Source organism: Cyprinodon tularosa, unplaced genomic scaffold (assembly GCF_016077235.1).
Source record: "Cyprinodon tularosa strain WSP-4 unplaced genomic scaffold, ASM1607723v1 ctg261, whole genome shotgun sequence".
Lineage (NCBI taxonomy): Eukaryota > Metazoa > Chordata > Actinopteri > Cyprinodontiformes > Cyprinodontidae > Cyprinodon > Cyprinodon tularosa.
The window spans coordinates 525647-551109 of record NW_024038965.1 but is presented as its reverse complement, the minus strand read 5'-3'; the positions used below and the strand labels follow the sequence as shown (position 1 = coordinate 551109).

General features: G+C 37.4%; 1 protein-coding gene across 2 annotated transcripts in view; it reads right to left on the bottom strand.

Annotated features, from left to right (window-relative positions):
• The window catches only part of cntn4 (contactin 4), a 266498-nt gene that overhangs the window by 18320 nt on the left and 222715 nt on the right, over positions 1-25463 (bottom strand). The window contains exons 12-14 of one of the 2 annotated variants that reach the window (XM_038289034.1): positions 21826-21953; positions 3352-3527; positions 66-186 (exon numbers count right to left, since the gene is read on the bottom strand). In XM_038289034.1, coding sequence (XP_038144962.1) covers positions 66-186; positions 3352-3527; positions 21826-21953 — 425 coding nt within the window. The remainder of the gene's footprint in view (positions 1-65; positions 187-3351; positions 3528-21825; positions 21954-25463) is intronic. The other variant, XM_038289035.1, reaches the window with a different exon arrangement.

Genomic DNA, 25463 nt, shown 5'->3' with positions numbered 1-25463 from the left:
CTTATTATTCTATTTTACAAGGTGTGAATGTAGTTAAAAGAAGTATACATACTACCACAGCTTACCTCGAACTACTAGGTCCACAGCTATGGAGATGCTGTCCACCTTGGTCTGCACAGCGCATGTGTACTTCCCTGCGTGGCCCAGCTGGATGTTCCGAATCATAATGTCTCCCGCTGAGTGCTGCTGCCATTCAGTGCACAGAGAGACCTCTATAAGTATGGCTGTAACCCTGCAGCTATTGGAATTCAAAAACAATCCTGACATTGCTAGCCTTGTGGGAGCACATCCAGCCTAGAAGAAAGCTCATTTTCATACATATGTGTGTCCTGAAAACTAAATCCATAAATCCGCATGCAGCTTCTCCCTCTTCTATCCGAGTGGGACACGGCAAAACCGCTCAGTGCATTGACTTCATCTGTGTAATTACAGAAATGTACTTCCTCTAACAGTCTTATTGGGACTGCACAATGTTATATGAGCAGCCTAATGGCTAGTCTGATACTTAGTCCTTTAAGAGAGCCCTTCATTTCGTCTCTAATTACTATTCCCACTCCTACATTATCATTTCATCAGAGTGGAGCTGAGCAGGTTGAGTAATAAATTGAAGATGGCTGAAAGCTGTGGCAAAGTGATGGTGGGAATTCAGAGGAGTGGCCCAGGGCTTAATCAATTTAAGTGGAGATGAAGAGCCATTTATTAAGGGGCTGAAATGTTAAATCACACTTCAAGAAACACCTAAATTATTAGAGAAACTAGAATGCACAACTATATAATTTTTCTTCATTTTTTATGCATATAGCTTTTAAATAAACCTTTATATTATTTGCTACACACACAAAAAAGAAAAAAGCAAGACAGTGTATATGTTGGTTAGCTGTGAGATGTAGTTCTTTTTAAAGGATCCACTGGTAGCCTGCATAAGGTTGCAGGTTGAGTATGTAAATTTCATTTTAGAATTAACCGGAGGCAGCAATTTTATATCCATAAATAATAAAGTTGATACAAACATTCCCTCTGCAATGCAGCTGAATTTATTACTGCCCTCCTAAAAGAAGCCGAGAATGGACCTATGAATCTTCGGAGTCACCTTTCAACCTTTGTTCATTGAAATCTCTGAAGGCAGCTGAAAGAAAATAAATCAATATCTTTTATGTCCTGTGTTCCTGTCAGGGCACAGGGGAACCAATAAAATGAGGATTTTTCCAGATACCTCAGGAAGCTTTGTGTTTTCATCAGCACCTTATCTAACAAAGAGTGGGGCATGCCTGGCATTATTTTAACTAGCATTCCTGCAGGCATTTCTGTTGCTAAATATAAATTCTGCTTTAAAATAACTTAGGATCATGTAGAGAAATGGAAATAGTATTCTAAAGGCTAGTTGATGTGGCTTAATATGAAGGAACATCTATTGAGCTGGATGTTTTGACGGTCAGTATGAATGAAACACAGAGAGCAACACCTTCCTATTGGTGGCTAGAGAGCTAATATTAAACAGCACACACTACTGCTAAAAATACAACTGGTTATAAGAGTTTCTAAACTCAGAACTGAATAGCTGTGCTACAGTGCTAACTTTAGCTTTTAACAAATAAAGGGTGAACAAGCAGCTCTAAACCATCAAACTACCACCACCATTTGTGGCAGTGAGAAATCCTCTATAAGTTTTAATCAAGATTAATTGAGACTCACACCATCCAACCATTTGATTTTTTTTTTTTTTGGAAAGATTTCTGAAACGTCTCACAAATAAACAAGATGTTTTTTATTTGTGTTGTTGTAGGTAATATGAGACTGCCTTGCAAACAAGATTAATTGTCATGGGATTTTTGTGTCTGGATATTGCCATCATGGTTACTGAGGTCAGGCCCACCTGATTTGATCAGTTTTACCAATAATGAAAGACAGGAGATCAGGGAGCTTTTTTTAAAGGTATAGTGGAGGATGTTCTTTTTCTAGGTGCATCATCAAAATAAGTGGTCCTCCTAATTGTCAATCATTCGAGTGATGTTCACGTAAGGCCCCATTTTCACTTACCGGTGGTGAGTCTGACACAGTGGGAAAATTGCAAATCTTTTTTCGAAAAAGTAAGCTTGTATGAGCGATGCAAACGCGACTTTTAAAAATTAGCGTGCACGAGGAGAAATGGGCATGTTTAATAGGTATTCCATCTCTGGAGCAGGAACAGGGTTCTACATGTGCATTGTTTTTTTAAAGTGGAGAAGGTGGGTCTTATAAAAAATTCGCAAAAATCCTCCACTATACCTTCAAGTACAGGAAGTAGGAGAGTTGTGCATATATCCCATTGATGGGTTACGTTTTTTTTTTTTTTAAGAGTAAAAGGATGGGACTTTTGTCTTTCTGGATGGGAAGACCTTTGCAAGTTCGTCCCAACTAGATTTGTTAAGATTTTAATTTATCAGTTCACTCTACTAGTTGTGAAACAAAACAAGAATGTGATACACCAAGCTTAACATGAGAGGCACTAATCTGGCTTATGCCAGGTTAAATATGAGATTGTCCTATTGGACCGTGGATTGTCTCACGGATACAATATTTCTCTTTTCTACTACTGAATCATGTAAACTAACCTTTACCTTTACTTGAGTGTTGGTGTAAAACCAAACCAAAATGAAGTGTCTAATCACAGCTAATTATTCATAAGGGTGTTCTACATAGCATTCCACTGTCTTTGATTAAATGAAATCCATGTCCTGCATATATTAGCCATTTCCCTGCTGCCACTTTAATGAAAAAAAAAAATTACTCTGTGCTTTGTGTTCTGTGCAAAATCCTACTGCCACAAAATGTCGTCAGTTCTCTGACCCTTTCACCTCAATGACTGATTGGTGTTCCTGTCTTCATTGATAAGTTTTCTGGACGCACATAGTCATAGGACTCATTTGAATAACAACTTGCTGTCACAAGGTCAGCTGTCAAGGACCCATAAAAGAGACTGATAACTCTGTTGGCCAGAGCAGGCTGATGCACGGTGATCTCTGTTCTCCATATGCATTAGCTTTAATAAAAACAGTTTTCATCTTTGCAGAATCCTTGACAGAGTTTTCATCTTTGCAGAATCCTGACAGCCAGAGTTAAGAGTCAAGGACCTAAAAAATTTAAATGGGTTAAATAACTTTTTAGCTTTTTCATTACACTGTGTGGTGTTTAGGATGATGAGCATCTATGTATGAATGTAACACTGCATTGAAGCCTCATATACTATTTACTAGAATCAACAGTGATCCTTACAGAATGCTATCAATTAGGTCACTAGTTTCCTGTGATAAGAAGTACCACATTTTTACTAGAAAGTTGTCAGAAACATTCAAAGACAGATTGTGGACTTACGCCTCCAACTTTTTCGAAGAATCCGCCATTGTTCCCAAAGTGGATGAGCTGCTCGTTGAAGAACCAGGTGAACTTAAGCTCCAGAGACGGGTCGTGGCTCACCTGACATGGCAGAACCACACTCTCCCCAACAGTGATGTCCAGCGTTGTGGGCTGTGTAGTGATGATGGTTGGCTCTAAAACACACATTCAGGCACGTATCATCAAACTTCTTTATTCCTTTTTCCACACAAGTGATGGAAACAGCAGAGCCATTCCATCATTCTTATGGATATGTCAGGCTCAGTTCATAGAAGGATATGCAGGAAGGAGCACACAGCAAACCAGTGTGCACAGCTACAATAAGAGGAATTTGTCTCAGCCAAAACTCGCGTCCATCGGGACTCTGTGACGTGTCTTTCCTAAATTTGGGAAGCAGCCATGAGTCACTGTCAGATCAGTCCAGAGCTCTCCTCCACAGGCTGTAAATTCCCTGAGCAATGCAAAGGAAAACACTAAACAGCAATCCCTCTAATCTTTGATGCTTCCCTTCTACGCCTGCAGCATGGATGCATTTCTAACACATGGGAATAAAGTGAGTGTCCTTTATCTGTACTTGTCTGAGAGCAGTGGAAGAGGAAGCTGTAAAGACATAAGAGAGGTGAGATGAAAAGGTGAATCTTTGTTCTTCTGAGTGTGCAGCACCTGTCTTCCTCTTGGGGGTGCTGAGATTACTTGGCTGAAATTGCCACTCTGAGCACAAACACACATGGAGTAAATTAACCATGGCAAATAATTCCAGGTGTGGGCATGGCTGCATGTAGAAAGTGCCGGCAGTGCATTCTTCATTCAGGGTAAATTTAACAGGTTCTGGTGTCTCCTTCTCTCACACTTGTCCTTCATGTGATTCATCCTAGAAGACAAAAACACCATCGACTGGCAGGTCTTGTAGTCCACACAATAAAAGTGCCTCCAATAGGCCAACTCCTTTATTACAGGGACTAAATGGTGGATGAAGGAGCTGCAGCAAACAGTGACATGAAAAGAAAGATCTGAGGTTCTTTGTAAATCAGGGTCTAACTACATTGTGATGCTGGATACACACTGTGGAATGTGAACAGGAAATAATAATAAAAAAAGAAATTAAAAGTGAAAGAGCATACTTCTTTTAAAAAAGCTTTGTGAGAATTGAGCTTTAAGGAACGTAAGTGGAGGGAAAATAAAAGGAGGAAAACAGCTACAGTGGAGCAAACCTAATGGTTTTAAAGTTAGTAAGTCTAAAAGCCAATGTCTCTATCGCTTAGGGCTTTAAAGGGCTCATGTGAATCCTTAAAAAAATGTTTCTGTATTTAAATGGAAAATTATTCCTCATTTTCTAAAACAGAAAAAAAATTCTGATAATAGTGCTGCATATTTCTGACAGTCCCTCGGTTCTGCAATGGCCAAAATAAAGAGTAACTACTGTTAAAATAAATCCATTAATCTATTTAATAGACTTGCTGATATATGAAGGCCCTAGAGGTTTGTGAACATCCTGGCCATCAAGACCAAGGGACAAAGCAGATGGGTCAGAGAGAAGATTTTATATGGTTTTAATGTTTGGATTGGTAAGAAAGCCATAAAAAACTAAATCTCAGGCTTTTAATACCTACTAGAAGTGAAAATGGAAAGATTATGGCAAAACGACATACCTACAATGGTATGGCTGTGCAACAAATGAGATAGGCTGGGTAAGGACAGCATTAAACAGAAAGGCATCCAACTTTGTAGCAGCTGCAGAAATCAACAGTTCAGGTGGGAGAATCTGTCAGCAGCACAGCTTCTCCCACCTGAGTAGAAAGAAAAAGCTTTTCCGTGAGTTAGACACAAGCAGACATGAAAAAAATGGAAATAGCTTCTATCATCAGATGACCTGTAAAATTTGTTGGATTCTTGTAAAGTGCTCTGTGTGAAAGAAAATTAACAGCTTATCATCATGAACACCACAACCATAGTACAGGGGCCTTCAACCTGCATTTCCAGAGCTTGCATATGCCTCTTTAGCTCCTCCACTGCGGCTTTTTATAGCTTTGGTCAAAGACGCTAGAGAAATGAGCAATATTTAAAAAATGTACAGTTTAGAATGCTAGCGTTTGCATTTGCATAGCATTTCTGCAAAGTATTGCACATTGAGGAAAAGTAATATTCCTTTTTATGAGGTAATATTTTTTTGTTAAGAAGTTCACCACCATTTGCTTTTTTGTTCTGAGCAAGTTTAATAGGTGTCAATAAAAATACATGCTTAGCTTGTTTAGAAGAGTCTTGTTGCTTTTGAGGCTCTAAACATATGTTTAGCTGTACTGAAGACAAAACTGCCTGTTTAATTTGCAAAGGTTGCTTACACCTGCAGTTGTGGCATATGCGGTTTGCCGTTTCAGACTGTAGGGAAGCTCTTCTTCCATCACAGCAGCACATGCTGTTTAGAGTGGGAATAAGAGATTGATGGAGCTAAAACGCAGGAAAGTTTTCTATGAAAATGTGCTTTATATTAATTGCATCTTAAAATGGGTGAGATAAAATCACATTTGTGTGTTAGAATGGCCCAGTCAAAGTCCACCAAAATCCAACTGTAAATCTGCGGAAAGACTTGACAATTTTTTTATCCAAAGACAAAACTGAGCTTGAAAGAATTTAGCAAAGAAAAAATGTCAAAACAATAAGTCTACATTTGTGAAAAGCTGCTAAATACATAGTGTAATAGCCACTCAGATGTAATTTCAGTGAAGGATAGATATAGAGCATCAATTATGGCTTTATACTCAAGAAGAATGCTATAAAAAAAATGTAAAACAATGTACAATTTAATTTCTGTAATCATATGATACATTTGTTTCCAAAGACATGGAAAGGCAAAAAAATTACACTAAAGTTTTTTGTCCTAAAAACAAAATGTAAAAAAGATAAAATTTTTACATTGTACAAAATCATACAGAAAAAATTGAATAACAGGTATTTTGAAAGACCGTTATAACAACCCGGAACCGACAAAAAAACCAACGTGTTTTCTCAGGTCCCCCAGGGATTTATTTCAATGACATTGGAAAGGGACCTGCTTATTGTCTTTCTCTATCATCATTTGTGACATAATATATGCAAAACTGAGTTTGGTTACCCAATCTCATGCAAGGCTGTTGAGAATAATTCAATTTTTTTCCCTCTTGTATAATGCCCTGTTACCAGCTGCCACTGTAAACTAGCAGACAGTAACCCATTCACTTAGCAGGGTCAGGGTGAAAAAGGACAGAGGGTGTTTTAATGCTTTTCGACAGACTGGGTGTCATCTGAGAAAAGTGCTAAGGTGGATCAAACACTGGCTGCCACATTTCACCTGATAACAAAATATGAAACAGGTAGAGACTATTCCCTATTGAACAAAAACAAACAGGTGAGAGTGAGAGTGTGTAAAAAGAAAATAAAGATGCAAAAAATGGCATCTTCTGTCATTCCTTTTAGAAATTGACACTTATGTGGATTCATTGCAAATAGAGTAGAAATATTTCAAACCTGTATTTATTTTACATTTAAATTTTAATGTAAAACCAAAATGCAATTCTCTGGAAGATTACAATATTAAATAGAATCAATAAAAAGGATATTTTAAGAATAAATGTCAGGCAACTGAAAATAGCCTGACATTTATAAACACTTAAGACTTGATTGAAGCTTATTGTGCAAGAATTACTGCACCAGTGGAGATGATCAACCTGTGGTTCTGCAGAATTGTAGTGAAAGCTGAGGTTGCTTGGATTGCAACCTTGAGGTTATTTTTTTTACTCTATTTATTTATTCATTTAAAAGGGACAACATGTATTAATGAACAGCAGGAGCTGTAAATACACTTGGATCGAGCTCAAGGCTAGTTTCCATCCATAGACCCGTAGGACAGGGGCAGCAGGTACAAAAGAAACATATGGTACATGCAAGAAATACAGACCACAGATGAAACATATATGTAACAAGGACAAAAAACACAAAAAAATCATAAAAACCATACACAGTTTCAGAAGAAATACAACGCAATACCGACAGATAACAATATTTTAATGTGCTTTTGATATTGAGGTAGATAATGATAAAGTGCTTTGCTACTAAGTTGCTTTGCATTAAATGAGGTAGATACTGCTAAGTGCTTTATACCAGATTCTACACTTTAAAGTGTCTAACGTACTTCCTAGTGATTACTATTATTATTTTTATTAAATTATCTTCTTTGGTGTGTCTGAGGTCTATTTAACAATGCGGTTTTAACAAATTCAGAGTCATATCCTGAATTGATCTAGTCTGAGATTTTAATTTTATTTTCAAACAGGTAGGACCTACCGTATGCATGGTCTCATGGGGTTTCGTCCTCATTTTTAATTCTGTCTTAAATCACACTGTAAAGACTTAGTGGCTGTTTGACTGTGCCGTTATTTTCTATAAAGTTGTTATCCCGAATCAATGTTCTCGACAAGGGATATAAGTGGAGGGAAAATATCAAGTTCTATTAAACATATATGAAAAAAGTGTGTAATGCTGCAAATGTGAGGGCACATTAAGTCATGGATGTACAGCATGTGATGGATTGTGAGGTGAAATAGTATCGCTCATAAAGATAACATTTTCATTATTAAAGGACATCTATACACGGTCTAAGAACCCTATCCCAATAAATATTTAATTCTCTGTGAATAATTGCCGCTTATTCTTTAATGGGATCCTTGATTAAAGGAGGAGGTATGTTTGTGTTTTTAACACCTAATATGTCTAACTGACCTTGTGAACGACCTTTTTATTTTTCACAGAAAACTATGAAAAATCTCTCCTAACTCTTTCACGTCTTCGTTTTGGTTTAGAGGACCCAAATGCAGAGAGGTTTTAATGATGAAAGCAGTTAAAAAAAGCAGGAATCCAAGAATCCAACTAAAAATGTAACAGACCAGAACCATGGAGACATCAAGGGAAAACACGCACAAGGAGCCAGGGAGAGAGGAGGTGAGAAGACAACAGCAACGACAGGACCAGCAACAAAAAGGAACCAACAAGAAGTGAGAGCAGAGGGAGAGTATATGTAGCTGACTGAGACAAAGGCAGGGCTAACAAGATGACAAGGAGCAGGTGTGAGAGGAGACCATGAGGGAGCCAAGGGGAAAGGAACACACACAAGAGGGGAACAGAGGAAAACAACAGAAAAACCTGAGAACTAACAAATCTAGAAACTACAACAAAATAGTAATTAAAACAATAAAACTAGGAAACATGGAGCAAAGTAAAGGAAAACAGAACCAAAACCATGACAAACTCAGGAAATGAAACAGCATGATTGGCTTTAAGGTGGCTGCAAACAGAGGAGTACCAGATCAAAAGGTTGAGTAACCTCTATTCGTGAAACTGAAAATTTCTAGTTTCCAAAATATTATGATTAACAAACTTAGAGTTTTAACTTAACCTTCTTTCTGAAATTGATCTCATGTGTCTATTTTTTTTCCTCATTACAAAACTTCATAGATGATCTTTATAGACATGTAGATCGAGTGAGTTTATCGAAAAAGAAGTCGCAGTTACACTATGGTCACAAGACCAAGATTTTTATTGAACCAGTGTTAGCAGGGGTCAAGTCGTGCACTAAAATGAAAAAGAAAAGCATCTCCACAAAGCTTCTCAGCAGAAGGAATCATGACATGCCCATGAAATAATGATCATTTTAAAGTTGTTCAACAAATTTGACATTTATCCTGTACACTCCAATAACATATACTGTAATAACCTGGTTAAATAAATTCTGCGGTATTCAGCTAAGACTTTGTTGAGCCAATCAGTTTGAATATTATCTAGAAAAGAATCCAATGGGATTATGACTTGAAAATAATTGCCATCTCTACCTTGCAAAAATGCCAAACATCTCAAGTCCAGATCCCTACTTAGCTCACCCCTCTTTTGCCTAAATCAGCTGGGTACTTGAGCTAGGCTTTTGTTAATATGTTCCATTGGATCTTAGAGCCCATTTTCACAAAGACTTTTACAGTAATTGCTCTTAGTAAACTCATTTTGAGATTTTATTATTTTCTACAACTGATTGTTTATAAGATATAATTCAATTAAATTCCATTCAGTGTATTCATTTGGTGCCAATTCACAACATATATCATCTCTAGGCAGTTTATGGAGACAGTTATAAGTTATAAATTACAAGTTATTGTAAGATATTGGTTATTGAAAAAACAGCTTGGCCTTAATAAAGCTCCTCAAGTGAAAAAAAAAATCTTAATGAGGAATACTACAACATTAGTGACGGTTTTAAGCAAAGAAGATGAAGGTAGCAGAAAAGTGGTTTGTCTGATCCACCACCTAAACAGTGGAGTAAACGTCTTTAACACACAAACAAACAAAGGAAATGCATGTAAACAGACCACGCTAAAATGTAACCTTTTTATTTCTTAGATTAAGATGAACCTATTATATGGGTCTGCAAAGATTTTTGCAATCCAAAGGTTTTCTTGGATACCTGGAAAATACACTATATTGCCAAAAGTATTTGCTCACCCATCCAAATTATTGGAATCAGGTGTTCCAATCACTTCCATGGCCACAGGTGTATAAATTCAAGCACCTAGGCATGCAGACTGTTTTTACAAACATTTGTGAAAGAATGGGTCGCTCTCAGGAGCTCAGTGAATTCCAGCGTGGAACTGTGATAGGATGCCACCTGTGCAACAAATCCAGTCGTGAAATTTCCTCGCTCCTAAATATTCCACAGTCAACTGTCAGCTGTATTATAAGAAAATGGAAGTGTTTGGGAACGACAGCAACTCAGCCACGAAGTGGTAGGCCACGTAAACTGACGGAGCGGGGTCAGCGGATGCTGACGCGCATAGTGCGAAGAGGTCGCCAACTTTCTGCAGAGTCAATCACTACAGACCTCCAAACTTCATGTGGCCTTCAGATTAGCTCAAGAACAGTGCGCAGAGAGCTTCATGGAATGGGTTTCCATGGTCGAGCAGCTGCATCCAAGCCATACATCACCAAGTGCAATGCAAAGCGTCGGATGCGGTGGTGTAAAGCACGCCGCCACTGGACTCTAGAGCAGTGGAGACGCATTCTCTGGAGTGACGAATCGCGCTTCTCCATCTGGCAATCTGATGGACGGATCTGGGTTTGGCGGTTGCCAGGAGAACGGTACTTGTCTGACTGCATTGTGCCAAGTGTAAAGTTTGGTGGAGGGGGGATTATGGTGTGGGGTTGTTTTTCAGGAGCTGGGCTTGGCCCCTTAGTTCCAGTGAAAGGAACTCTGAATGCTTCAGCATACCAAGACATTTTGGACAATTCCATGCTCCCAACTTTGTGGGAACAGTTTGGAGCTGGCCCCTTCCTCTTCCAACATGACTGTGCACCAGTGCACAAAGCAAGGTCCATAAAGACATGGATGACAGAGTCTGGTGTGGATGAACTTGACTGGCCTGCACAGAGTCCTGACCTCAACCCGATAGAACACCTTTGGGATGAATTAGAGCGGAGACTGAGAGCCAGGCCTTCTCGTCCAACATCAGTGTGCGACCTCACAAATGCGCTTCTGGAAGAATGGTCAAAAATTCCCATAAACACACTCCTAAACCTTGTGGACAGCCTTCCCAGAAGAGTTGAAGCTGTTCTAGCTGCAAAGGGTGGACCGACGTCATATTGAACCCTATGGATTAGGAACGGGATGTCACTTAAGCTCATATGTGAGTCAAGGCAGGTGAGCAAATACTTTTGGCAATATAGTGTAACTCTTAAGAGGTGGTCTTAAAATACTGCATTTTCTATAGGAGATCAGACCGACAAACAGATGCTGATACAAACCACAGGTAGATGTATCTGGTGAAGGAGATTGCATTTAAACCAAGACAAAGCTGAATCCTCCACTCAGCCCTTGATGTTCCCATTAATGAGAAATAGCTCGATTGAACGCTCTGTGCTGTTCTACCACTGATGACTTACTGAAACTGGCTCACAGTAGGGACAAATAAGTGACTGAACAATAAATTAGGATTGAGCGGCAAACAGTGCCAGCTAACTGTTACGAAGTGACTCCCAGCTCTCTGCTGAGATGTACCAACAAGCCTCATGTGGGCTGTTCCACCACAAAACCTTATAAATAATCCCCTTCTGTGTTAATGGGCTTCAGCTGTAGTGTATTCATTTAATGTGTAACTACAACAAGCACAGTGATTCAGGAAATTTATCTACACCCATTGAATTGTACTGCCCATTTTGTCTGAGTGTATTTTATTATGATTTTATGTGACAGGCCCACACAAAGTGGTGTGAAGTGAGGAGATTATGGGAAAAAAAGGAAACATTTTGCAAATAAAATCTTAAAAGTGTGCCAATAGTTTGCATAGAGTCTCAACAACTTCATACTTTGGACGATTCCCTGCAGCTCCAGTCTGAAGTCCAAACTTAGCCTGTGGTTTAAGCCTTTTGTAGCGTCTGACAGGTTCTCATGGATTATTCTGTATTTGGAATCATAGATCTTCGCAGCAGCTCTGAAATATTTCTCCCTATTATTCTTTCATTAAAGGAAGATTTGTGAGGGGCATGACTAATATTCCTGCAGAATCCCTCACCAGAGAGGTAGATCCCTGGAGTCACCATAGCCCGCTGTGCAACTTCCTTAGATATTGTCTTGCAACATGACTCAGCTTTACACTCCTACTGAAATCTATTGTGTACTCTTTGGTTTTCATCATACGATCTGTTTTCTTGTCACGTTAGCTGCCGCACAAGCAGACAGTCTGGGTGTTTTTCTTTTTAAATCTATCCATTAGACATATTGTGTCCCAGTTTTGTTAATTTTATGGAAATGGCCATTTTGTAGACAACATTCTTCCTATCTAAAAATGAATTCTGACGAGGATGAATTCTAATATATAATATATAATATGTAATAACAGGGTTACTGCTAGTCATAATTACTATTTCAGTAATCAAAAATGAATATAACATTCTACATATCCAGAAATCTGATTCTTGACATCTACAATATTTTCCTACTAGTAGAAATATAATTACAGCTATCAACTATTGAACTATGACTAGTTTCAGATATCTAACCACACTATATCTAACCACACTATATTCAGACACACACATAAACTTGCCTGGTTTTCATTAAGTTAAATCAGACAAAATCAAGGAGAGCAATAATATAAGAGAGAAAGTCTCTTCCTGTTGAAAGAAAATTTTCCTTTCTACTGTCACTAAAGGCATGCTCTGTGTGAGGGACTGTTGGAAGTAGACAACACAAGGGAATCTGTTCGGTCTCCTTAGACAAAAAAGCCTTTTAACAAATCTGTATCAATTCACTTTGGAAAGTGCCTTGAAATGACATGGCGTTTATTGTAAGTTATGGCATTTTCTGTTGTCACTGTATAGTCTCTTAATCTTTTTTTTTCTATTACCTTTGTACATGTTTGCCTGTTTTATTTGAATTTGCTGTTGGCACTCCAGAACTTAACAAATGAAAGACAATAGAGTAAATTTCTATTCTATTCTATTCTATTTTATTTCATTCCATGTTCTCGAACAAATCTCTAAGGGGCTTTAGACACATCTGTGTTTCACTTTAGAGTCCATAACATGTACTAAAGTTTGTAGTTGAAATATGGCAATATGGGAAAAGCCTCTATTATTTTCTCCTACTGGTAACGTGGTTTGAGCTGGTAAAATGGAGAGATGGGATCATGGCAATCTGAAAGGAGATTTTAAGAACCAATTTTATCATGCACTGTATGATGTATTTTAAGAAGACCCTCCTGTTCACCTGGTAAATCCTTTTAACTAGGACTTGTGCTATTGTATCAAGGGTCAAGACACACTAAAGGTCATGGAGGAAAACACTTTTCACTGACACCTTAAAAGCTTTTTCTTAAAAGGGTCAAGCCCGTTTGATAGTACTGTAGATAGGAGGCTAAGGTTCAACCTTTGAAATCCAAAGAGATGATTCAGCATCACCTTGGTGAAAAATACCTTCTTCCCTCGCTGTTATTTAATTACTAATCAGAACATGGACTCATTAAGAAAAAGTAATTCGATTTTAATTTTAACTGTTTCCTGTTTATTTCCTAATCCAGTGCAAATCATATTATTTTTCCTCCACACTAAATTTTCCTCAAAAACACATCCAAAGATTTTCACTGGAGGAAAAAAAGAACCCCCCCACCCCCACACACACAAACACACACACAGAAAAAATCTCCTTGTCTTTACACTGCTCTGCTGACAGATACAAGACCCTCTCTGTACTGTCGTCACTGAGTGTTCAGTGGCACATCTGTACCAACCTGCTAGTGATTACTGACAGATGGCTGCTCATTATTTTTCTATGTGGCTGTCAGGAATCCCACATCGCATTAATTTCACATCGTTGCTGCCATTCAACATTGGATGACAGGGTGTGCTTGGAAGGCAACAGCCAGAATTTAGTATTGAACTGTTATTGAACGCTGTGGCATTTGGTTTGTTTTTCTAATCTATGAAAGCAAGCAGTGTGTCAGCTACTCAAAAGATCTTCTATCTGATGTCTTCAAGAGACAAAAGGAGCAAGCAGCAACAGGGAGGGCCATTTCACAGACATATGTGATCTCTGCAATGTTTTATGCGTGTATAAACCGCCTAGAAAACGCTTTTTATTTTGAAGGTACAGTTCCAGTTCACCACCCCTGCACTTTTTCAAAAGTCTGTTTTGGGTCCTCTGCACTTTTTATTGTCCTTGTAAAAATGATGCTATGCTACATTACACTAGACTTTGAGCACTGGGACCAAGCGGAAAACAGCAGCTCAAGCTGAAGCCTGCTTCCATGAGTTTAGACCGCCCACAAACTCCTGATTGGCTCTTCGTCTTTTCTTGTGTGATTGGCTGTCACCGCTGTCACTCCTGAGAAGCTCCCTTCGCCACTGTATCTGGTTTGTTATTGGATGTTCACAGCGCTGCTGAAGTCCTGCTACCATAATTACAACTGTAGGGACGTAAATCTTTTTCTCTGCTTTCTGAAAACGTTTTGGATTTTTAAATATCATAAAAGGTTGCAGGAGTTACGGTCTTGGAGAAGAACATGGGGCTGCAAACAGACACTGAGGGAATCTGCTACTTTAAATTGGGCATTTGTTCTTCACTTGGTCATGTAAACTGCGAGGGTTGTAATATCAGATGTCTTAATTTACACAAATCTGTGAATTTATCCTGTGCCCATGTGCGTTTGTGTCTTCTTTAAAAGTCAAAGTTTAGTTTACATTAAAAGTTACATTCAAAGAACTGTGTAGCACCCATCCTACAACACTGGCTACATAAAGTAGCATATCCACTTCAAGGTCCTCCTCTGAATTATACAGCTCTCAATAACCTTATAAAGTATATTTGTTTTATTACAAGTGCTGATAAATAAAATGTATTATTGTTATATATTATTATTATCATCAAAAACGGAGAAACATGCAATATATTAATGTGATTTTATTTTTCCAAGCTAAGATAATTGTAAAGCTATGTGTTTTTAATCTACATGGGTTGTTTCAACCCAAATTGTCAAATTGTTCACGTCCTGCGTCCATATATTTAATCAGAAGAGGAATAAAAGAGACGTATTACTTTGGGTGGAGCCTAACTGAAGGCATAAACATTTCTGCAGGGCACTTTTTTTTTTTTTTTTTTTTTTTTACAGTGTCCTGTCTGGCAATGTGGCATTAAGAATAATGCCAATAAAGAGCCCAACAGATTCTGCTCTCACAAGTGGAGAAGTATGGCTATCGCCATAGTGTTACGCTTTATTTATGCATGTAAATAGCTTTATTTTAATTATGCAAGGAGTATTACAGATTATATGGACACTGCAATGTAAGTAGGACAGATGAAAAGAGAAAAGATGAAAGAAAGAGGAGATAAAAGGGGATGAACAATAAAAACGGGGCACTTTAACAGGGTAATTCACAAGTTTTGTTAGCTTTTTAAAAAAAATGAAATAAAGCAGTAGAAAATCTGGCTTTACCTGAATATATGGCATAAGGTAATTTACTTTCTAGGGCCAAAATATTTTTGAAAGAAATTAACTTTAAATAACAGAACCAGATTGGTCGACCTGTAGACACCAACTCAATGGATAGATGATCTAGCAGGATTAACTCTGGCTGAGTGGTGTAACATCTTTGAAAAAGCTGCAAAATAAGCATCTACTTGGCTTGGGTCATTGTGAATAGAAGAAACAGCTTTATCAGCACGTCAAACTGCACTGGAATAACGATCTAGAAATAGGGTTGTCAAAAGTATCAAAACTCCAAAAAGTATCGATACTGAAATGTTGTATCCGGATACAATACTCATTTTTAAAAGTATCGATACAGTGCCGTCACCAGTGGCACCTAAACAGTCATTCATCTAAAGTGCAGAATAGAGGAAAATGCACTTTCAGAACACTGTGTGATTGAATAATTCTACGCTCTTTTCAGTTTCAGACTTTTTTTTTGTAACAGGTGCAGCTGCTGAGAATTATTTTTGTTTCTTAACTGGTTTGGCTAGTGTCATTGTTATGTGTGCAAAGCATAGCCAAGGAAGGAACACTTAATTTGAATTTTCTAAGTTTTTTATCAAGCTTGCTTAATATTATGCACAGCATACAACCTTTATTGTGTTTATTTATTGTATTTTATTTATTAATGAAAATATTTCTGTAGACTTTTGGAGTCTTTGTTTTTATCCTTGTGGTATCGAAAATGGTATCGAGTATCGAATATTTTCCTTAGTATCGGTATCGAGTTGAAAAGTTTAGTATCGTGACAACCCTATCTAGAAATAAGTATGAATTTCCTAAATTAAGAGAATTTAACCTTAAGTTAGTAGGTAAATAAGATAGTTTGCCAATGGATTGAATATTTTTTCTCTTAAAAAAGAATTAGATAACAGGCACTTGAATTAGGACAATGCAATTGTGTTTTCTTATTTCAAATGAAATTGTCTTGTTACATTGGCAAAGTGTTTCTTTAACCTCCGAAATCAAAAAACAAATACACTTATATTTAGAAAAAAGGACTTAGCTAGATTTTATAGGGTCCATTTGCACATCTGGATGGGTAACGATATCAAAGAAAGCCTTAATCTGTACCAACAAAATACAATGTTATTTACCTTAATTAACCTGTAAGAAGTATGCCCTGCAATCAATAGCATGTTTGATGATTGTTTTTGTCCACTCCTGTCGTTTTTATTGCTTTTAACCTGAGCCATCAATGGCTCTGCTTTTAACCACAGCAACCAACTAAATAACTGCCCATGGTCAAGAATGGCAACGTAATTATAAGGTGTTGAAACACCAGCCTCCTTGTCCACAGTGAAACCGGCTTCCTATAACTGACATGGTGCCAACCAAGAAAGAAACAACGTTATGCCTAGACTAGTATTTGGAACTGCCCACATGAAGCAGCCAAATGTCTTCTCGAGAAGATGTGTTTGGAAAAGTCAAAAGGCTTAAAAGAAATACTGTGCCAGTAGCCAAGCATGGTGGTAGGAGCATTTGAAGGGTCTTTCTTTTCATCTGTCATGCTGAGGAAATGCCAGTGTTGATAATTCATACAGGAGTACCACTCAATTATTTATCTCTATCTCAATTCAACAGCTACATTGTTGAAAATTGGATAGAACTAGGACAATAATTCCAAATACACACCACACTTTCTCTTGGACTGGTTAAACAAAGATACGGTCTATTAAGAGAAGCAACTGACCCATACCCCAACTCCTCTGCCAAATTGTGCAAAAGGTTTAAAATGCAACAAGATGTACCTTGTTGGGGAATGTGAAATTTGTTAACTTTTTCCCAAATCTTTCCACATTACATCTACCCATTGATATAGGTACTAGATTACATATAACCATCTGATTGAGGCGGGCTAGCTGACTCATGCATTCATACTTGATCCAGTTTTCTCTACAATTTTGTCTCCATGCCAGTGATTCAGCTCCAAACTCAGTGGTGTTTAATGTGGCTCATTAAAATGAAAATAAAAAATGGTTCCTCTTGGTTAAACAGACAGTCAGACAGTGGGCATTCTCGGTCTTAAGTCAGTATATGTGGATGGACTTTTTGTTTTCTTAGCATTCTGTGAGTTCTACCAAATACACTTTGACAGGCATTATTTCATAGAGGAAAATAACATGGACAGGCATACAGTTGGTTAAAAAAGCTAATGACAACCCACTGACCCAATGCCTGCCACCCACAGGAGCGCTTTTCCAGTTTGCCTGGTGGCGAGAACAGCACTGTTTGAAGTTAATTGGCCATATACTTATCAGAAATTAAAGATTTGACCTAATCATGGCACTGGATGAGATGGAAAAGGATCAACATGGGCATTCAAATTCCTCCTGAAAGGAAACATAAATATGTATGCAGAATGTCTTTGCACTTCAGACTTAAAACACTGTATATAAACCTCATGGTGGTGCTGGAAGTAACTGATGTGGCGATAAAGCAAAAGAGAGTTTTGTGGAACCATATGACTACTGCAACAAAGACCTGATGCACGACACTGACTGAATATTCTCTGAAGTAAGCAGCAAACACAATGTGTCAAAGTGATGCAAAGATTAATTGCCTTCACGGTCTAGCGGAGAACACAGAAGCAAATGTGATGCAATCTCACAACTTTTTTAACTTCAATGGCCATATGTGACGAACGACTGCCATCATAATTGCAACAGCTCATCCCTAGTGTAATCAAAATTCAGGGAGCACATCAATAATCAAGTGCAATTAATCTGCTAATATCCCCCTAGTGTCAGAATAATGGCAACATTAACAGGGCTCATCTGCCCCTCCGCTGATTTGCTAGGTGGCTTAATTCAAAACAAGAAGACACTGAACGCTATTCGACACCTCTTTTCTTTCCCCCTCCAGCATTCATATCACCAAAGTCAATTTGAATAAACTACTGTCATTTCCCATAAGGGCTGATCCTGCTACACAAATTCCTCCCTGCTAAACAGGTTTGCGATCTTCAATGAAGTGGCGCATACAAATTACCCCATCCTATCATGCAAACAATATGAGTTGTGACAGAGAGGCGAGAGATCATATAAAGGAATATTTGTACATTGCCAGCAGAAAGTAGCTTTATCATATGATGACAGGAAGGAAGTGGGCGAGGGTGAGACATATTTTACAAGAATAATGAGCGGATAACTGGGCTGACTGTCTGCGCTAAGAAGACAGACGCTGATTTTGTGTTTAGCTGGATTACAAAATCAAACACCGGCTATCCACCTGATACTGCAGCGAAGGTGGTTGATTCTTGTTAAAAGAAAGCCAAAGACTACTGCTGTACCAGCTATGTACTGTAGAACATGCAGTAAACATGTAGAAAAACGTATTGGCAGCATCATGCAGTGGGAATCCTAAGGTAGGTGCAGTTGAAGGTGAGATTGTTGGAGCAATTCCATAAGAGCAACTGCCTTAAAGGTGGATTGAAAGTTCACTTTCCACAATGAAACATTCCTTAACCAGCTGCCAGTTACCCCCACATTCCACATCCTCTGCAACCTCTCCCTTCCACCCATGTACACCTAAGTGTGGACCATCCCACATTCTCAGTGACTCTTCCAAACGTCACCTACCAGGTACCTCTCCTTGCTTCACCATCAAATTGCTCAAGTTCCAGGCCTTTGCAATCAGGTCAACCTCTGCGGGTGTAATGGTATCATATGTAAAAATGACTGTTAACAACATTTGGTGTGTGAAAGTAAAATGGGGTAAGAACAGATTGGTGCACCAGGACCTCTCATGGCCGCAGCAGGGAATAGCATGATGAAAAATGGATAATATAATATCACACATGGTCTGGTCAAGGAAATCATAGTGGAGCAAAATGGGAGTAACAGTGGAAGCTGTGGGCGTTGCTTCATATATACGGTCTGGAACTATGCTGAGAAGTTACAGAGGATGTAGAATGTGGGGGTTACAGATCCAAATAGCCCTAAATATTAATGCATGCCACACTTATCAGATTTTTATTTGAAATAAAATAAAACAATCCATACTATGCTATGCTATTACTGTCAACAGTGAATTTCTTTCACTCCATCATGTAAAATTCCAAAGTTGAGGCTTTAGATAGCAGACTGGGGCCTGGAGTTCTTCAAAGTCTCTTAGCTTTAATGATTTCAGCCAAACACGCATGGGAACACATATCCATTTCTACATTGTTAATTTAATTAATTGTCGGAAGGCTGGAGAAAATGTGTGTTACACTGCATAAAAACCATGAGATGGTACATTGAGTGCTCCCAACCCTCCGACTTCTATTCATCTGTAATGAATGAAATCTGACTTATAATTCAACAAAAAACAGAAACATGCGTTAATAGCGATTTGCAAAAAAAAGTGTTAATCTGGACTATTTAAAATTCCATCATGTGATGCTCTTTTGAGTAAAAAGTGAACTGATGTAGAGATAAAGAGTGGAATATTCATCCTGTCGTAACTCAAATCAACATTATTAAAGACCTTCCTCAAAATTCAATCAAATTCTTGCTTGTAAGAGAAAGGAAGCAAATTAAAATCCTTTTTATAGAAACTACGTAGATAATTGGGGGAAAAAAATTTATTATTTTTTAGCAAGTTGCAGCAGTATTGACGATGCATTTTACAGGATTTTATAGACTGCAAAAGAAAGACGAATATATGTACAAAACCTTGGAACAAAAATAAAGAACCTGATAAAAAAGAAAGCACTGACTTTATAGAAGAAAAAAAAAACATTTCACTTCAGAGTGATGGAAAACTTACATCATTTTTAAGCATACAATCAAGGGTTGTTATTTGGTACCGTTTCAGGAGATTTATTTCTCAAACTTGTGTAAATCCTTTCCAAACAGGTCGAGAATCAATGCCAGCCTGATGTTAGCGAGCAGTTATGCTCAGCCATGGTCATTCTCAGGTGGACGATAAAGAGGGGGAGACAGAATTTGCTGAGCCTGAACCTCCTCAGAGGCTTTCTCTTCACATCTCCTACAGTACATGCTCCAATTCACTTTCTAAAAATATTATACAAGAAAGTAAAACTGAGAAAAAAAAGAATTTTTAAGTTTAGAAATGCACTAATTATAGCAATAATAGGAGACTGATGATTGAACAGGGAGATTGGGCCACAATAGGTCACCGCTAAAGAACCTGCTTGATTATATAATGCTGTATCCAATTTTATTAATGAAATGTTAAGTGGAAGAACCAAATTGCTGTATCCATATTTACGTTACCAGAGAAACAAAACATTAAAATGCATTAAAAGTGGTATTAAGCATAGCTGCAAGCTCTATGCAACCCTGCTCACAACAACCATTGACAGAGGCAAAGGGACTTTCTCTCAGTTAAAAAAAAAAAAAAGTTTCATCACATAATAGGTAGCCTTTCTCACTTCTGGATGCCTTCTCAAGTGTTAGCCACCTAAATATATATTTCTGTGTTCAAAATACTTTTTAGTTGGCCTTAAATATTATTCAAATGTTCTACAAAGAAAAATCTTGAGTTTTGTAATCTCTAAACTCTGTCAAAATAAGGAGTAATGAATGCTTTACATACATAAATTTGTATTCTTGGTAAATAAATGTGTCATGTATTAATTTAATTAATGCAACGCATTACATTTTAATAATATTCAAAATGATTGTAAATTGTTATTATCAAACTGATAAAAATGTATGTGAAACTATTTCTGAATGTAATGTAAGCCATTGTCATTCCCTTCTGAGGCGAATATAGTGAAGATCAATACTTCCATAAATCTCCTCAAGTCCGCCAACAAGGAAGGTCAGTGTAGAAGAAATCCCAATAACACTAGTGAACCGTGCAAATAGGGTCACAGTGAGGGTATAGTTCAGTGAGTAAGTCAGCAAGTCCCCCGGGAAGCCTAGGTGGCGAGAACACCATTCCCTGTGGAAATAGGACAGGACGACCAGCCGAATACACGGCATAAAGCTGCTGAATGCACTGCACTTTATACCTGGCTCGCATTCATTTTTAATAAAGTATAACAAGTCATAACACCAGGGCAGAAACACAATCTGCCACCCAGATGATCAAACAGCACAACGACTTTTTGCACTGCGTATCGCCTGACAGCGCTGGAGGCACTGAGCTGAACCGCTTCAGCATCTCTGCAAACACAAACAGCAGCCGATGCATCTCTGTCTCACCAGTCACAGCGAAAGGAAAAAGCCCTTTTCCCTGTGCGCCTTATCAGAGGGCAGCGAGATAGAGACTGCTGGACGCATCAGAAAAGTCTGCCCTACTTTTTTTTGAAGAGCCAAACAAAACCTGGTCCCAGTCTGCTTGCTACCAGGGTGAAAAAAGATGCACTTTGAACAAATATATTCTGTTTTGCAGGTCAGGTTCCCTGTTGAATGAGCTGCATAACAGACAGTGTTCAAATGTAAAGGAAGGAACATGAAAATACCTTTAACTGTGACACTTCCTGTGCTGCTTGCTACTCCAAACTGGTTTCTTGCAACACAGGTGTAGAGACCAGCGTCCGATTTGGTCACATTCCAAATCCGAAGGCTGCCATTGTCCAGAATGGAGATCCTGTGGTTACAAACAGAAAAATTACTACTATATTAATAATTCACCAGTTATCTATCTTAACATTTTTAATCTTGTGACTAAAATGTTTTTAAGAATGACCTTTTTGCAAAGTAGGAAGAACATACAGTACAACAAAAAAGCTAATCACTTTGAGAGATATCACTTCTGCTATGAAACACTGAGGTGGATGTGTTATCCTGTGGAAGGAAGCTGATTAATATGAGAGCCCCCATGGGACAACATTTTCAATTTCTCTTACATGCCTACATAAAATCTCAAATAACTATTCACTTTTTAATCATTTATTTTATAGATCCAAAAGATAAGAATGAACAACAGAATGAAAATACTGGTAAATGTAAAAGAGTCTGATAGAGAATGTGAAAATTATGTTTTTTTGCATGAATAAAAAATGAGCATTAGATTAGATTTGATTAGGAGGCAGCATTGCTGATGTCAGGCCATTCACAGGTAAAGATTCCTCTGTATCTTTAGCATTTAGTTTTTCGACTTCAATATTGATAATGGATACAAAAAAGGTTATTTTCTGATTAATATTTTTAAAAGTTAACAGAGAACATTTGGATAGTGCTGTTTGCATACAAGATGAAAATTAGAAAAAAAAATGCAGCTGTTACAGTATGTTCACTTTTAACAGATATTGACATTCCAACCAATGCTAAAAGGAGTTGGATAGAAGGTGCATAATTGCAAAAACGGATTTGACATAAAATAAACAAAAAACAATTGACATACTCCTGGGGTTAAATCGTTGTTACATTTATTCTCAGTCTTTGTGCTGCCGTGAATTGCACTTTATAAAAGGGTCATATTTGGGTGTTTAATTGTTGGTTTTTGCAATGTTGTAACCCTAGTAAAGTGCATACAGTATGCTGGGAGTTTTAAATTGAAAATAAGTTTGTTTTCTTACAAATAGCACTTGAGAAGTTCATCAACAAAGTAAATCTCTGTCTAAATGTCATCTTAAATGCATTAATATTTAATTATAGACCTTTTATATCAAGGCTTTCAACAGAAAATATAGAATGACAAATTACTTTTGATTAGACATCTATCTAAACTAGAACTGTATCTTAAATATCAGAGCGGATTTCAATAAATGTGAGCGCTACATGATAAATACTTTGGTAGTTGTGTTATTTATAACTACTGCTTTTTTCTTTCTCTTGTCTTTAAAGAGCATACATTGTAATAAGGTTTTCAATTCATTTAAATGCTTTTAAAAATCTTTTTTTATAAGTTTACTGTAAGGAATTTTTTTTCTTTCTACATTTATAATTGCTTTCATTTAAGGACCATAATCATATATCTTCCCACTTTACACAGGGATGTCATACTTTTATCAAACTCACAATGGAAAGAAATATGCAAATAAAACAACAACAAAAAAAAAAAAAAAACAATAAAAGCCTCAATGAAAGTGGATACATTTTGAGTGCTTTTGAAATGAACAAGTCCTGGGACTGCAGGACAGTCATTGCTGAGATAAAGGAAGCCTTTAAGCAAAATACCCCAGGATATCAGGTATGATTTATTTTTGGAATGTTTAAACAATGCATTCAGTTCAGTTAAAGAGTTAAGTAAGTCACAAAATTTAGGATATAGTCATCATGTTTTTGAATTCTCTTGCTAGTGTTGAACTTTTGATGCCATGTGGAAGCAAACTTGTTTAACCAAAGTTGTGTGAAGGCCAAGAACTGAATGGGTTTACGATTTATAAGATATTCAAGTCAAAGTCGATGTACATAAGACCATCAACCGACCTTCTTCTTATGGTAAGCTAGTTAAAATTTTGTGTAGGTCACATATATTAAGTGTTGTCAAGTTACTATTCGCTGTCCTAAAAGGAACTAGAAGGAGCTAGATGACGGCATTGCCTAATTTGCATACGTCATGTCTTCCAGCTGCAGTAGATTCTGAATCCTTCCAATTTTTTTCTGTCTGTCAAAGCAGAGCGGGTAGACAGGATAGCAGGGAGGAAGAGATGTACTTTTACAGAGATGACTTTTACAAAAACAAAAAAAGAAAAATACATATAATTCAGCAATTTAGTTCGACACTCCATAGCTATTGGTTACATAAATGAACTATTAGTTGCATTTATGCAAGATAAACAAATGAAAAAAAATATGATGAAGAAAGTAGGGGAGAAAAAGGGGAAAGAATGAAGCTGTAGCTCGAAAATGCAGTTATTTTATGTGAGACAACTGCGTCAGTTAGAAATTATTTTCATTATTTAATTTGCAATCTAGGACGGGATTAGCAGTACATTCACATTTCAATTGCAATTTGGATCTTAAGTGGAAAAGTCTACTCTCTCTGCTGCAGCACAAGCAGCCTGCCCTGCATGACGACAGTTGATAGTGAGAAAGAAAGCGAGGGAGAGGCAGGCTTCTGATCATGTCACGCAGAAGGACAGAGTTCCATGCTTTTATGTTGCCAAATTCTCCATTAACACAGAAAAAAAGGTGTTAGATTTGGCTCTAGGTGCTTTTGTTGTATATATCTAGGATGACCAGTTCTTAATGTTGCTGGCACTCTTGAACAAAGCAGGTCCCCTTGGCTCATTTCCAAAGATCTTGATCATGTAAATATAAAACTGAACAAAAACGCACATAGCGATCATGTACAACATCCAAAACTTGTTTAGGGGCACCAATGAGAGAAAAATTGTTTGTGTATATCCCATAAGTTTATACACTTATCTGTGCAAGATTGTGCTGTCATGTCCAAACACTCCCAGACCCTCAGTTTCTCTTAAAATTTTAAGCACACTGTATTGCATTTATAAAAAAAAAAAAAAACCTCTAATATAATTTTCCTTAATATTTATATTGAAGAAAACTAACAGTAAAAAAAAAAACAGGAACAATAAGACACACAAACATAAATATCCTCCAAAAACATGACCAAATACACCAAAAAAATTTAAACAAGCCACGCTTTTCATTCAGAATGAAAAGCAGTTCTACCGAATCCCAAGGTTATTCATGAATTCATAGGAAGTCAAAAGCAGTTTGCCAAAAAACAAACAAACAAAAAAAAATCCCTTTTTCCTAAAACTGAATGGATGGAACGTGAAATCCTGACTGGCTGGTTTGGCTTTTTTTTCCATTTTTATTTTTTTATTTTTTTATAGAGAATGTAAATATCTGGTTTCAACTCTATATATAAAAACCAGCCAACAGAAAAATCCCACCAGGAGGACCATTTATTAAGCTGCCAACAGATATTGATTGAAGACAATTCCCAAAGCTAGCAATAAAACCCACAGCTTGACAGTAGACAATATCCAGCCTTTTTAGGTATTGATCAGGTGCATTAACAAAGAGGAGACTACCATAATCAAAAGGCAAAAAGGTTACAGAAACAAAGGTTGAGAAATAGGCTGCATCCCTTAAATGAATAAAAAAAAAATAAGTTTCCACTTAAGCAAATTCATTAATTTTTAAGTAGTAAAACACAAAGTCTAATTGATAATGATATCTA